Raw genomic sequence first — 13951 nt, forward strand, 5'->3', positions numbered from 1 at the left:
GTAAAAAGCGAACATCGAACGATCGTCGATGGCTCTCCATGCCTGAGTAAATCGCCTCCCCCCCCCCCCCAACCCCCGCCATTCGACAGGAGGCGCAGGCTGAAGATAAGGAGGGCGATACCCCCGCCATTCGACAGGAGGTGCAGGATGAAGACAAGGAGGACGACGCGGCATAGAAAGCCTGTGGTTTAACAACGACGAATTTTTTTTAATGGACTCAAGTTTTCTTGCGGATGTGTGTGCGGGAGAGATTTCTTGAATGCCTCTGGAGACGAGATCGTCTAAGCTGAGTGAGTTTCACCGGGATGCGGCGCGAGGCGAAGAATCGACGTGACAATCGATGCCACTCAAAGAGATCGGACTCGATACTTTGGGCGTGCACTGAGACGTGAAATAGAGGGAGGCAGGGAGTGAGTGAGTGTGTGTGTGTGAGAGAGAGAGAGAGAGAGAGAGAGAGAATTAAAATATATTTGACGCAAGCTTTATTTGCAAAGTAATCGTGCATTCAACAACATTTTGTAATAAATACGCAATTAGTTCGAAGAACGTACTTTGTATAACGAACAAAATTTCTTTATCATATTTCAAATAAAGTACACGTGTGAAGTTAATTTAACAAATGTTTACATTTAATAAGTAATGTTTAATACAAGGCTTTGTTAAATGTAATACGTACATTGAAACGTAACTATTTGATTTGTATCATATAGTCAGTAATTAACTTTATAATAATTTGAGCCATTAAATGTGAAAGTGAAATTCAAATATCTTGATTTTGTTCACTTCAGTAATAATTATTTGGAAATGTATAATTAAGTGCATTGAGCACGTAATAGTAAAAAAAATTTTAACAATGTATTTTTGGTGAAAGTGCACGAGTCCGTCTAATAACGAAAGTCCAAAATTCAGTGGTTTAGCATCCTCGAGATATACTTTTCTCTCTCTCTCTCTCTCTCTCTCTCTCTCTCTCTCTCTCTTTCTGTGTCATTAAAAGCATCGAACCAATCACCGTAAATACCTCATATCGAATAAAGACGAAATACCTTTCCCGGGAACTTCGGTACGTCAATTTCCGCCGATGGCAAGAATATCGTACACGTCTTCGTTCATTATTCATATAATAATTGTTAGACGGAGATCGAAATCAATTCATTGGCATAATGCGTGAGGATCGGAAGCGAAGGGAGCGGTAAAACTTGCTCGTACGCGTAACATTCCGATACCTTAATTGCAACAAATAAAAAACCGTATTACCGTAATGATACCTTTTTTTTTCTCCCATACGTGCAATTATTTAGTAACGAGTCGCTCGGAGATTCGCAATATCAATGATCGCGCGCGTAATTACGGCATTGCGTGCCGTAGTCGCGTCTTCCATCTTTGCTCATTTTTTATCTCCAGCGAGTTCGCCAACTTTTCCTCTCAAGCTCGTAACAGAGAGCCGCGAAGCTTGCGCCGCCAGTGCATACGAAAGCAAACAATGGAACTCGATAATTCAAGGCCGAATGAATGCCCTATTGAACCAGCTTGAGGGACCAGCTCGTTGCTTGAAGCGCGACAAAGATAAGGAATTTTTTCTACCAAGTCTCGTTTAGTTTACAACAGACGAATCGCAGTCGGGATAATGGCATTTGACGTTATTCAAAAAATGCTCCGATGCGAGAGTTGCAATTTTTTTTTTTGTCTGTCAAATTTGTATTAATTGACTGAATCCTCGACTCGTCATCGCTATGATTGATAAGATTATATATTGATTTGAAGATGAGATATCTGATGCTTTAAGACTTTTATTGATTCTGTAATTTCATGATATAATGGCGTGAAGTGGAGGGAAATTGTTTATGTAATTCTTAGAGACACGAGGAATTATTTGTTTTTTATTTTGTTTCATTTCCATTACGTTTAATTGCATTCTTACGAGGGTAGAGAAGCGCCCTCGAAGATTACGTTAATCGCCCTACTAAAGCACATTTTTATGAGATGCGTAGAACTGGCAAGATTCTTATTTCGCCGTTAATTTATTCATTTCGCGCGTAATTGTATTATAATTGCAAAGCTAGCGAGCTCGAGTTATGTTAACGTTGAATTTTAAATGCAAACTATCGATTGCTATTACATTAATGAGATATAAGAAGTCGATGGATCGATTAGAATGCGTTAATGAGATGGATTTACCTCCGTTGGACAGTGACTCGCTGCGTCTGAACGTGATGATCACGAGGCATCTGCACGAGTAACTCCATACTTCCGGCCAACATATCCGCGGGAGTATCCTCCGTCACGGTCAGGACCATCGTCGTGGATCTTTCCTTTCTCGACCTGCAACATTGGATAATGCATTGGTCATTCGTTGGTCGTGTGCGGCGCTGAGAGGCGCTCGGGTCGATCGCGACTTTGCCAACTGCTTCACGGGCATCGTCATTTACCACTTTGTAATCATTTTAACATTCGATCCCATCATTACTCGCTTTTCTACTGCTCTCTCCGCCAATAGGATCGATAAAAAATATCAGATACTCGTTTTAAGTTGGGAATAGAAACACGCGATAGCAGTAGGTTGTTGGCGGACCTGCCAGTCTATCCGTTAAAATGGAATTCTTCATTATTTTTCACGACGAGCTTTACGGTATTTTTTTTTCTTTTCTCAATTTACGCAAAATACATTATTCCGCATCAAACTCACCTCCTCTCCCAACGATTTACTTGGAAATGGATTGAATTTTAAAAGCATTGAAATACATATTGCATAATTTTTCTCATTCTTTAATTTAATTTGCAGGGAAACCTTGGCGTAATCTTGTCCGGGTAAAGCGACCGCTGATTTACACATCAAGAAGGCAATGTGCGTACAATTGTTGTGAAAACGTTGTTCCTACCTTCTTCATATATAAAATAATACCACATACGTAAAGCAATTATTTACTTTTTTAATCGCTCTTTCGTTATGAAATCTGAGAATGCGCCTCTTATGAAATGAAATCTCTCGTTTTGCGATTAATAAGTTTGGTAAGTTGTCGGTACGGATTTGATTGTTTAGTGTCATGACTGAAGTATTCGTCCCTAAACGTGAAATAAATTAATTTAATTCATCGATCATAACAGGATGGGAGATTTATTCCTCAATGTAATGTTGAAAATCGACTTGATAAACTCGACCTAACAAGGACGTCTAAATTAGGAATGGACTATTCGTTATTTCGTTGCCGTCTCGAGATTATTGAATTTGTCAAGCTGTAGAATGAAAAAGAAGTTTCCATTTCATTTATAATAATTAATTATATAATAAATTATCTATTAAAATCGATTTGATAGTAGAAATTTGTAGAGACTTGGACATTTTCAATATTTCCTTCCTTCTATTCCGAATGATATATACGCGCGCGTGTCTGTGTTTGTGTACATGCTTATTCCGTAAATAGACTTACTGAGAACCACTGGCCGCAATTTCACGACATTTTCTTTCAATGGCGATGCTTACAATGAAATAACCATTACAAGCAACTAGCAAATTATCTCGTCTAAATCCATGGGGGAAAGGCCGAGAAGGACTGACAATCTAATTTTATCCCATAAATACACATGCCCAGGTATTACTCGCGCAACAAACATCTCCTATGGCTTTATTCCCGTCGGCTCCAATAAACCATCGTTATACTTTGCTTTATAACTCATACCAATACCGAGCATCTCCATCTCATTACACGTCGAATAGACACGTATCCCAGTGTGCGCCCACCACCCACGCTGCTTGGGGTTTCTTTAGCCCTCGCCGAGTTGGCCTGGCCACCAGTACTCGCTAAGCCCCTCTATTAATTGAAAGCAATTGAAAAATGAAAAAATTACGGCTCCCCGCGTTCTCTCTATAATACGACCGATGCTCACCACGAGCGGAGACAGGACGAGCATGTCCTAGACACTATCGCTGACTAATATTTGTCGGTGAGTCGCTGAGTCGAGTGGGAAGGGACGTGGGAGGAAATCGTGCATTGACCGCTAGAGTCGGAGCTCGCCCCGAAGCGGCGAATGGAACAATGCGGGCCTGTACAAGGAACGGGTCAGCCGGGGGCCGTATCTTCTTATCGCGGCGATCGGGCATTGTATAAGGCCCGTTCATCCTGGCGGAGATGACGTCGGACGCTCGAAAGGATGGGCCTGCCTCGGTAGCCGCGGTAGCCGCATAGCCAACGACCGCGAAACCAGTAGAGGGTGGGAGCGGCGAGTGGCAACATAGACGCAACTTCCTCGAAGTTATTCGACGTCCGATGCACGGAGGCAATAATAGTCCCTCCCTCCCTTCCCTCCCTTCTTCATGCTCTCTAGTCGCAATCTCGTTCCTCGAGCCCGATGATGATGGTCGAGCGAGATGCTGGAGGATGGCGAGGCGGGTGGTGATGGTAGGCTTTTATTGGTTCGATATAGCGTCACCGATAACGCAGACGGGCATTTCGGCGATAATTGGCTTTAATTGTGTCCGCTCGGTACCCCGGCGGCCGTCCGGCCCACAACGATCGCTGCTCGATCGTTGCAGGCAGCGAGTAAATGGGTTGATCGTATCGATGCGCTATTGGCTAAGAGTAAATGACCGTGCGAGCCAAGTTGCGAGGCTCGTAATCAATGCAGTAACGGCTGTGCTTACGAATTCGCGAGACTGGCAGTTCTTTTCCTCTTCCTTTGCAACTTTCGCGACAGCTTCAGTTTCCACGGGCTTTGCGTGCGCTCAATTCACGCGAGTCCGATGAATAATGCAAAGACACGTTGCTAGACGTTGATTCGATATGGGAAATAAATGGAATAAAAGTCGAGGGGAAGAGGCTCGATAGGTTAATAGCCGAGCTCAACAATGACAACTGACGAAAGCCAGAGCGGAGCATTTGCTCAAGGGGCACGAGGAAATTGTAATGAGGAAATGTGGGAGTGCGCGCGAGGAAAGAATCGTCGCCCGTCGCTCAAACGTAATCGTATCACACGATAATGCGATTTTGGAAGAAAATTATTTTCAACGTACGACGCGTACGAGTATCGAATTTTCATCGTCGCGTTAATTAGAGGCAATTTCGGCATGAATTATCCACTTGGTTGCTACTTTCTTTCGAATAGTTCCGTACCATTCCGTATCGATGAAACTAATGCTGCTGTCGGCTGAACAAATGGGCTAAGCAACAACCACATCGAGATGCGCTAAGATCGTAAGCTTTTGCGTTCACGCGTATTCATAGTTCAAGCTCCTTGTGGAAATTGAGCGAGTAATACGTTTGCCCTACGAAATTTTGGCCGTGCGAAAGGACTCGAGAAACCGGAGATCTTAAATAAACTATCGTACGCTTATATTCGCCAAAGTTATAGCTACGACTATGAAAAGCCAACCTATTAGCATTAGTCAGCCGAGCTTGTACGAATCTGCCAACGAACAGCTTGCGATAAGGTAAGCTGAATCCTGAGCGAAGATTCTCAACTTCGAGGATAATTAGCAAACGGCCTCGGTATCCCAAATTCGTGGTCACGTAGATGACACGACGGTGACGGCGACGGCGACGGCGACGGCGACGGCGACAGACAGAGATTCCGTTTATTTCGAGATTGGTGGCACTTTGTTTCCCCAGTCGTGTGAGAGGCTCGTGTCCGATGTCCTCGACATCTCTTTTCGCTGCTCGGTGAGCACGAAGGTGGCTCCGTTACATATAAACTCATCCTCGTCAAGGATCTCTAATCCATCCGTGCGCGCAAATCGTGTGCGCGGAGCGGGGCGCCAATTAGGTTTAATATAGTCGAAGAGCTTCCGAATCGTTAATATCTTTGTTTGTCTGTTGGTTTGTTGATTTGTTTGTCGATGGAGTTGTTCAGGCATTTATTATTGGAATGAGTTGACACATCTGCGATCTTTTCCAGACTTTGACACACCAATTGCTCATTACGGCACGGCAACGAGGACTCGTGATAGATCATTTTAATCGAGCATTCGTTAAATTCGTTCGCTATTGTTTGTTTATTCACTTTGCGTATGCGATTGAACTCGGATGATGATTCGTGCGATTCTTGGATGATGATACACGTCGGTGAGGATTTTCAAAGCTATTTGCCACCTTAGTGGATTAATAAAATTCCAATGGCCTTTGTTATTGATGAAATTTACTTATTTACTTAGTTTAATTGTAAAAATATAATTATTCGTCAATGAGCTACTTGCGATCCCGACACTTTATATAATTTCCAAAAACATAACGCTCTTTGTTCGAGAATTCGACGATTTTAATCGAATTTAATCACCTAAGCAACTGGAATTGGCCTTCGCGATTTTTAGATGAATTTAACGTTTAATTTGCGATATACGATTAGGTACGCATTAGGCTTGTTTAAAGAAAACGTTATTATATAAGCTCGTCCGTGATAACAAGTTGAAAAAATCATAAAAATTGCGATTACAAGGTAATATTAAATACAAATTTCGTGTCAATGTTGGAAATCGGTAAAAGCACGCATACGTTACTTGCTAACGCAATCTCACTTAAGAATTTATATTGAGATTTAGAATTAATGCACACCGATCGATCATCGATAGTCTTATGCGATATTCATGAAGTAAGTAGGACCGGAGACTCGATAAGGTCGAATGGACATTAATTCGATCAGTCAATGTATTCCTCGAATCCCAAGGGATTTTACGAGCTTACGATGCTATCGGCGCTAATAAAGGAAGAATCATTGGCCTCTATTTGTCCCCCCCCCCCTCAAATAATCAAGAAAAGTATTATAGAGATGGATCTCCTCGAAGCGCCATTCGGAAAGAGTCCAACAGCTTCTCGGGGCGAAAAGTAACGAAAATTAAATTGAAAAGTCCTTCGCGTCCTTGTTTACACGGTAAAAGTCGAAGCTCAGCCGCTACGAAACGCGTAAAGCTGTCAGCGACGGCGAAAAATCAAGGAGAAGGAGGAGGAGGAGGAGGAGAAGACGTTTATTCAGCAAGTCGGAACGGCCTCTTCTCTCCCGACTTCGTTGCGTGCATGAGAAATGAAACCGTGTAGCTATGGGTTATTGCGCAACGGACGAAAAGGTGCTGCACGCTCTTACATAAAGTGCGCGCGAGGTATTTTCAAGCGATGCGGCTACGTGCTGGCGCATACACGCACGCACGGGAACGCACCCACACAACGAGTGGGGTAATACAGTGGGAGAGAGAGAGAGAGAGAGAGAGAGAGAGAGAGAAAGCACGCGCGTTTGTTCTTTCCGCTAATGAAGGACCAGGTCAGTTTTCCTTTTAGACGTCTTATTTTTTACGCTTCTTCTTTTTGCGTAAGTACTCGACACACACACAGCACACGCGCACGCAAGCACAGAGAGAGAGAGAGAGAGAGAGAGAGAGAGAGAGAGAGAGAAAGAGAGAAAGAGAGAAAGAGAGAAAGAGAAAGAGAGAGAGAGAGATAGTGAGAGAAAAAATGGTTCTTGCTTACGATGATCTCCGATAGTCTTACGCCGAGTTGAAAACTTAAAAACGAGGGCATCTCGAGCGTGTGCATGAAAAGGCTTTATACAAATATTTATTTTATCGATAAACACATAGAGATACGATTTATGAAAACGGCATTCATTATAATTCTCGGTTACGTGTGATTAGCATTTATATAGTCTGAGAATTAAAATGCCGAATGATGCTATTGAGACTGAATTGCCCTTTAAAACTTTACGTAACTTTCATTACGTCTTTCCTTTTCTCCTTATATGCGTGCAACGTGCATCGAAGAAATTTCTGCTTGAGAATTTTCAAGAATATTATCAGCAGCGATATATGTCTGTGTTATCCGCATTCGCGTGGATGATTTTTTCATCGCCGATTCCAATATTAACGACAAAATTTCACTATTATAAGGTTTGACGGGAAATTCCATCAATTTATTCATCAAAATTAAGATATAATGATTTGCCAGTTAATCGATAGAGATATCAATACACTTGTTACGTTCTGCAAAGTCATTTGAATGTATCTCAATGTATGTTTTGAAATTAAATCGGAACACAAAATACTTGTGATTTGTTATCTTTTATTCATTAATTATTTGTATGTTGTATTTGTACAAAAAAAAAAAAAAAAAAAAAAAAAAAAAAATGTAATACGTCGATCAAATACAATAAGACTTTCAATTAATCATATTGTTTAAATTTTCCTACAATAGTAAGGGATACGATAATAATATCAATAATATCAATAATAATAATAATAATAATAACAACAACAACAACAACAACAACAACAACAACACATCGACAATACACAAAAAAAAAATTGATCTACGGCTCGTGATTTCTATTTTTTGAAGAAAATGTGAAGCAAGCGATTTATAAATTGCATTCGTTGCAACAATAATCTGCGGCAAAAAAACGTTTCCAATACGTATTGTGAGAATAAAAATTAATTGTTCGATGAAAACAAGATGAAGAATAAATTTCATCGGGAATTACATCTGTAGTGGACTATGTCAAAATTTATTATCCACCGCTCCCGATGCTAATCCAATAACCTTTATTATAAAATATTATAGAAGGCGGAAGAGTAAATGAGTCGCGATATTTAGATTTTGTATAAAATTAATTATAAATAATGAAAAATGTAGTTGGTAAATTTACGTAATATGGGCTTTTTATATCAGCTATTTGGATCTGTTGGCTCCTCCAATTGTAGATAATTATTTGTTATATTTACCATTCAGTTATTTGGAATATTTGGAATATTTGGAATATTTGGAATATTTTCACTTTAACATTTCATATAAATTGTTTAGTTTAAGAAAATGTTTATTTTCCTTTAACGAATCCGCTTTCGTGTTATTCGGCAATTAGAATCTCTTAACGAGCGCATAAATATGTCGAAATAAATTTCATACAATGATTAAATATCGTGTAATTATTAAAAATTTATGGCCATTCTTATGAAATAAAGTAATAAAGATAGAAACAAGGAAGAATTGCGGATGCGATGATAATCGATAGTTGCCTCATCCCTCCACAGACCATTACATTTTTAATTTAATAATCCGTAACAATGGAAGACCAAGCAAATGATCAATTAGCAAAAAGAAAATCTTGTTCACGGTTATTATGCGCAATTAGAATAATGAACCGCCTTGCAAACAACTCCAACTTTTCCCGGCAATAAACATTTATTTATAGAAAATGACGAGCAGCATCGCTCAAAATTCCCAGTTAAATCATACACATCTTTTATCTCTCTCTTGTTTTTTGTTGTTGTTGTTATTGTTAACGCGCCACTTGCTTTTATCGCGCACGAGTCCCAATAAAACAACATACCTCGCGTTCCATTAAAGCCCCGATCGAAGCCGCTGCTCGAGCGCTTACGAAACATTACCCAACTCGCGCAAAGAGGAAAAGCAAAACAGAAATGGTAATTACAATTGCATAATTGAGCCTAAGACGAGTGCGACGGTCATCGCGTCGCGTCTCGTCGTCGCTCGACATCGACAGCTACGAGGGGAATCTCCTCTCATCGCGTAACGATCCCGGACAAACACTCCTGGACGAGATCTGGGAGAGATGCGAGAGCTCGAGCCAGTGAAAACCCCTCTCTCGTCATAATTCCCAGGCAGACGACGCCCGAGAGCGTGACCTTCTTCCTTCCTGGGCCATGGTGCACCGTCCTCCATCTCCAGCTCCACTCCCGACGAGTGTGCTTAAGAGTCCTTCGGCTCTTGCGCGAAAGTCGTCGTTTTCTCGGGATGGCAAGGTCGATTAGAGTCAATGGGAATGAGCTGGGCTACACCGATTTCTCACGCGAGGGGCAAACGCGTCGTTGTCGGCTTTCCTATTTTGGAGAAAGCCTAGGATAATTTGTACTCGGTGGAAGGGGGAGATTGGACGTGGCCGAGCTTCCGAGTGGAAATCTTCATTGCTTTGGCTTGGCCGTTGCGCTAATGCCTCATCATCACGAGGATGTACATTTAGATATTGCAGATTGTACGCTTTGTTAAGTTTATTGAATAATACCGCGATTGCGCATACAACATGGAAATGTATACATAATATGCTTTATATATATATATATATATATATATATATAGGCTTTATAAACAGGAATACACGAAAGTGTGCAAAGCTTTACGTAGAGAAAATCAATAAATCAGCTATTAAAATGTTGTCCGAGATTGTGAAAATATCACGATTTTGAAATTACATGAGTAATATATATATATATATATATATATTTTTTTTTAGATATAATTAATAACAGCATATGTATATATGCATTATTATCGTTCTTATTGTAATACAAAAGCAATAATTTTCATCGCAGGTACTTTCTATAATGAAAGTTCAAGTCATTGGATTGGAATAATTGAAATTTTCATCAGTCAATATACAAAAAATATATTTCTCTTTATGTAGCTTTGCAGAGTAATTTCTGTGCGCTCTAGAATATCAAATTATTTTATAATTCCTTGTTTAATTTACAACTTTAAATTATTGTCTAATTACCTGTCAAATATATTCACGTGCGTTTGACTGGAGCTACCGAAACTATCGATAAAATATTTTATAAACAAATGCTTTTTCTTTTTATCATGGGCCTCATCTCGTAAAACCTTCCGTACATGTTCATTCATGAATCTCTAACCGACAAGTAATTGTTATTAACGACCTCTCATAGCCACACGAATGTACAAACAAATATATAACATAAAACTATTACGTCAGGAATGACATTAAATAAAGAATTATAAATTACAATGTTTTTAAAATACGTAACTTGTGTAAATTGGTAAATTGCCGGCAATTAAGATACGAATAAATAATAAGTTTCATGCATTATCTAATTTACGTTGGAGTAGTGTACATCTCATCGTTGCCGCTGTACATTATATTTTCTTATAGGATAAATTACCAATAAGCCTGGCATTGACGAGATAACGCATGCTGGATCCTTGATCAATATTGATCGGGTAGCTAAGTTGCCGTCTAATCAGACATTGTGCCTGATAAAAAATTACGACGATCGTCGAGGAAGAAAAAAGGCCGAAAGCTTTGCAAACCATTCGCGATTTGAACATTAGAAGGCCCCGTGCGCCTATTTCAATTACCATTGCAAATTTATCAATGCCTAATTATACGTATTTCACTTACTCATCCCACGCGCCGACTTCATCCCATCAATTATAAATGGCCGGACTTGTGTTTGCGCGTTATCTTTCCGTGTGTCGGACGAATGCCCATGTGACGTACGTCGCTCAGTCGATCAGAGAGATAGATAGAGAGAGAGAGAGAGAGAGAGAGAGAGAGAGAGAGAGCTATTACAATGCCAGAGTTTGCAAGATATTTTGACTTCAGCTTCTCTCGAGCGTCTATGTCGCCGCCGTTGCTACTTGCATTAGGCGGTTCGTCGCTGTCGAAATGCTCGCACTACGGCTAAAGATATCCCGTGCCTATCGATCAGGAGCTGAGCGAGAAAGTCGTGACTGCTGTTGGAACCGGTCCAAGCACCGCCTAATCAGTAGTCGCTGTCCTGTAATTCTATAGCTTTTTTCTGTCCGCATTCTTTCTCACTCACTCCCTCTCAGCCTATAATTTCCATCGCTTATGCGATAAGAGTAGTTGGTAGCAGTCTGGAGCCCCAAGAACACCGAGTTTTCCGGGGGAAGTTTTTCACACTTTATTTGCAAAATTGCCGATTCCTATGATTGCTTCGGCTAATTATATGTCCTGTTCGAACGCCGACGGTATTTTATTGACGTTTTCGGAACGAGCGACTCCGCGACTACAAATAATTCACGCCCAATGTTTCCGACGCATTTTCCAGCTCGTGAAATTTGTGATTCCAACTTGTTGAGTTGGAGGCTTGTGGGAGTATAAAATTTGAGCCAATCAACTGACGCTCTCAAATGAAAAGATATTTTTAGGTAATTCAAAGGTATAATTATACGTAATTGCGAAATTTGGTGATAAATGAATTTCTCGTCGATATGAAAGCGAAACCTTCCGCTAATATTATTTATGAAGAATGTCCAGATAAATCTGGTATTTTTTACGCCGATGAAAATGCCAGGAAAATTAAGTCGATAGTTAAGGCTGCGCCAAACGATGGCAATACATTTAATAAAAATTCCAACGAGGTTTTTCACCACTCCGGGAAAATATCAACTTTTTTACAGCCATTTAAAGTACAAATATTAATTGCCGATGAATTACGTTAATTATATCAATTACTAAAAGCGCGCGCGCGAGAGAGAGAGAGAGAGAGAGAGAGAGAGAGAGAGAGAGAGAGCAGAGCAGAGCAGACAGTGCGTCTAAAAAGGACGTGAAAGTGCCGCATTGATTGCCAGCACTGCCTCGTTTCCGCTCACGTAATAATGCAAATATTTAATAATTCGAGGCGTCAATCAGCGTCGATCCCTTGACTAATCCATAAAATAATAATAATAATGATGATAATAATGATAATAATGATAATTATGACGATGATGATAATCGTCGTTGATAGTTGATATGTCGTGTGGTGGGCAAGGCGGTTCGATTACCGTACACCCTCGTTTCTTTCAGCCGCTGTCCCCACGGGCCACGATGATCCACGAAAGGAAGGAGAACACGTGGAGTTGGAGGTGTCTGGTGAAAGCAACGGGATTACAGACGCGAGATTCGGCAAGGATGGCCAATTATTAGCACGATTGGTGCGAGACACGCGCCTCCCGAAACGACATCATAGTGGCGAACTTTACTCCGATACGCTTTACTTTGGCTAATTTTCTTCCTTCAAGGATCATCGAGACGTAATGATTATTTTTAAAAGAATATCACGATGGCATCCTGGTGTTACCGCACCAACTGCCAGGGCCTCTTCGTAATCGCTCGTCCGCTTAATGACATTTCACTGACAATCCGAGCCGTATCCTTTCACCCGGCGAAATGATTTTTAAAAACTCTCTCACCACCAACGGCCGCTTACGCTCATTACAACGAGTCTCCGACATTATTCATCGTTACATCGGTATTAATACAGAAATCGCGGCTATTACTCACTTTATCAGGCGCATAAATCACGAGAGCGCCGGCCCAGCATTAAAATTTAAAGGGCCTTCGACGTGCAAATATTTATCGGTCGGTGGGGGAGGGGGGGTGTGCACGCGCGTGAAAATTAAAATTCAAAAGTTGTTGTGGGATGGGTCGGTAGGGGAGGTAGGGGGAAGGGAGGCGAGACGAGCCGACACCGCGGCCCCTTTTTTTTTTGCGCCACTGGGAAATAATGGGTTAAGGCCCAAGCGCCATTAACTCGACGCTGCATCGGCTATTGAAGCCATCGGCGAACCAACGTGGGCCTCGCCAAGCCAAGCCAAGCCCCCCCCCCACTTCGCCTAATAACACCTCGTTTCGCGAAGATGATAGCCACCACCGGAGCCGCCGAGTCACCTACGGAATGATGTATAGCGCGATCTCGTTAGCGCGAGTAAGTTGGCTGACACTGAGTGCCGAGGATGAAGATGATAGGTGGGTGGTGGAGTAGGGAGACGTGTCGGGGGTTATTATTGAAATAGCATCGTTTATCGCCTCCTAGTTGACATCGACGTCGACGCCGAACGATAATTAGCCAATGTTTAGGCGAGCGACGAGCGAATAGTGGGCGAATAGTGGGCGAATAGTTGCACCGGAGCCGCAACATTAATCACGACAACTCCCGCGAAGATTAAGGAGTCTAATAATAATAAAAAAAGATTAACAGGTGCTAATCGAGGAGAATTTAATGGATCTTGGCTGCACGGCCTTGGCACGGGAGAAACGAAGGAAGTTGAGCCTTAAAACAATTAAAGATGACGGGTAGGATGGATGGCAGGTCGATGATTAAAATGTCTCGGGTGTGCTTCCTCCTCCTATCGCACACGGCCCATATTATTCCCAAGAATTTTTATCTGTCGCCGTTTCCCCTAAAACTATTGTTTATCCGAAGCTCTGGTCCATAAAG

The 13951-nt window shown here is 41.3% G+C and overlaps 1 protein-coding gene across 1 annotated transcript in view; it reads right to left on the reverse strand.

The window, feature by feature from the left end:
• LOC105363690 (uncharacterized) overlaps nt 1-13951 on the reverse strand; it is a 176336-nt gene that overhangs the window by 37376 nt on the left and 125009 nt on the right. Inside the window, 1 exon segment of the mRNA XM_011501441.1 lies at nt 2176-2319. Within this exon segment, the coding sequence (XP_011499743.1) occupies nt 2176-2319 (144 nt within the window).

The sequence above is a fragment of the Ceratosolen solmsi genome, unplaced genomic scaffold (genome assembly GCF_000503995.2).
Source record: "Ceratosolen solmsi marchali unplaced genomic scaffold, CerSol_1.0 scaffold3, whole genome shotgun sequence".
Lineage (NCBI taxonomy): Eukaryota > Metazoa > Arthropoda > Insecta > Hymenoptera > Agaonidae > Ceratosolen > Ceratosolen solmsi.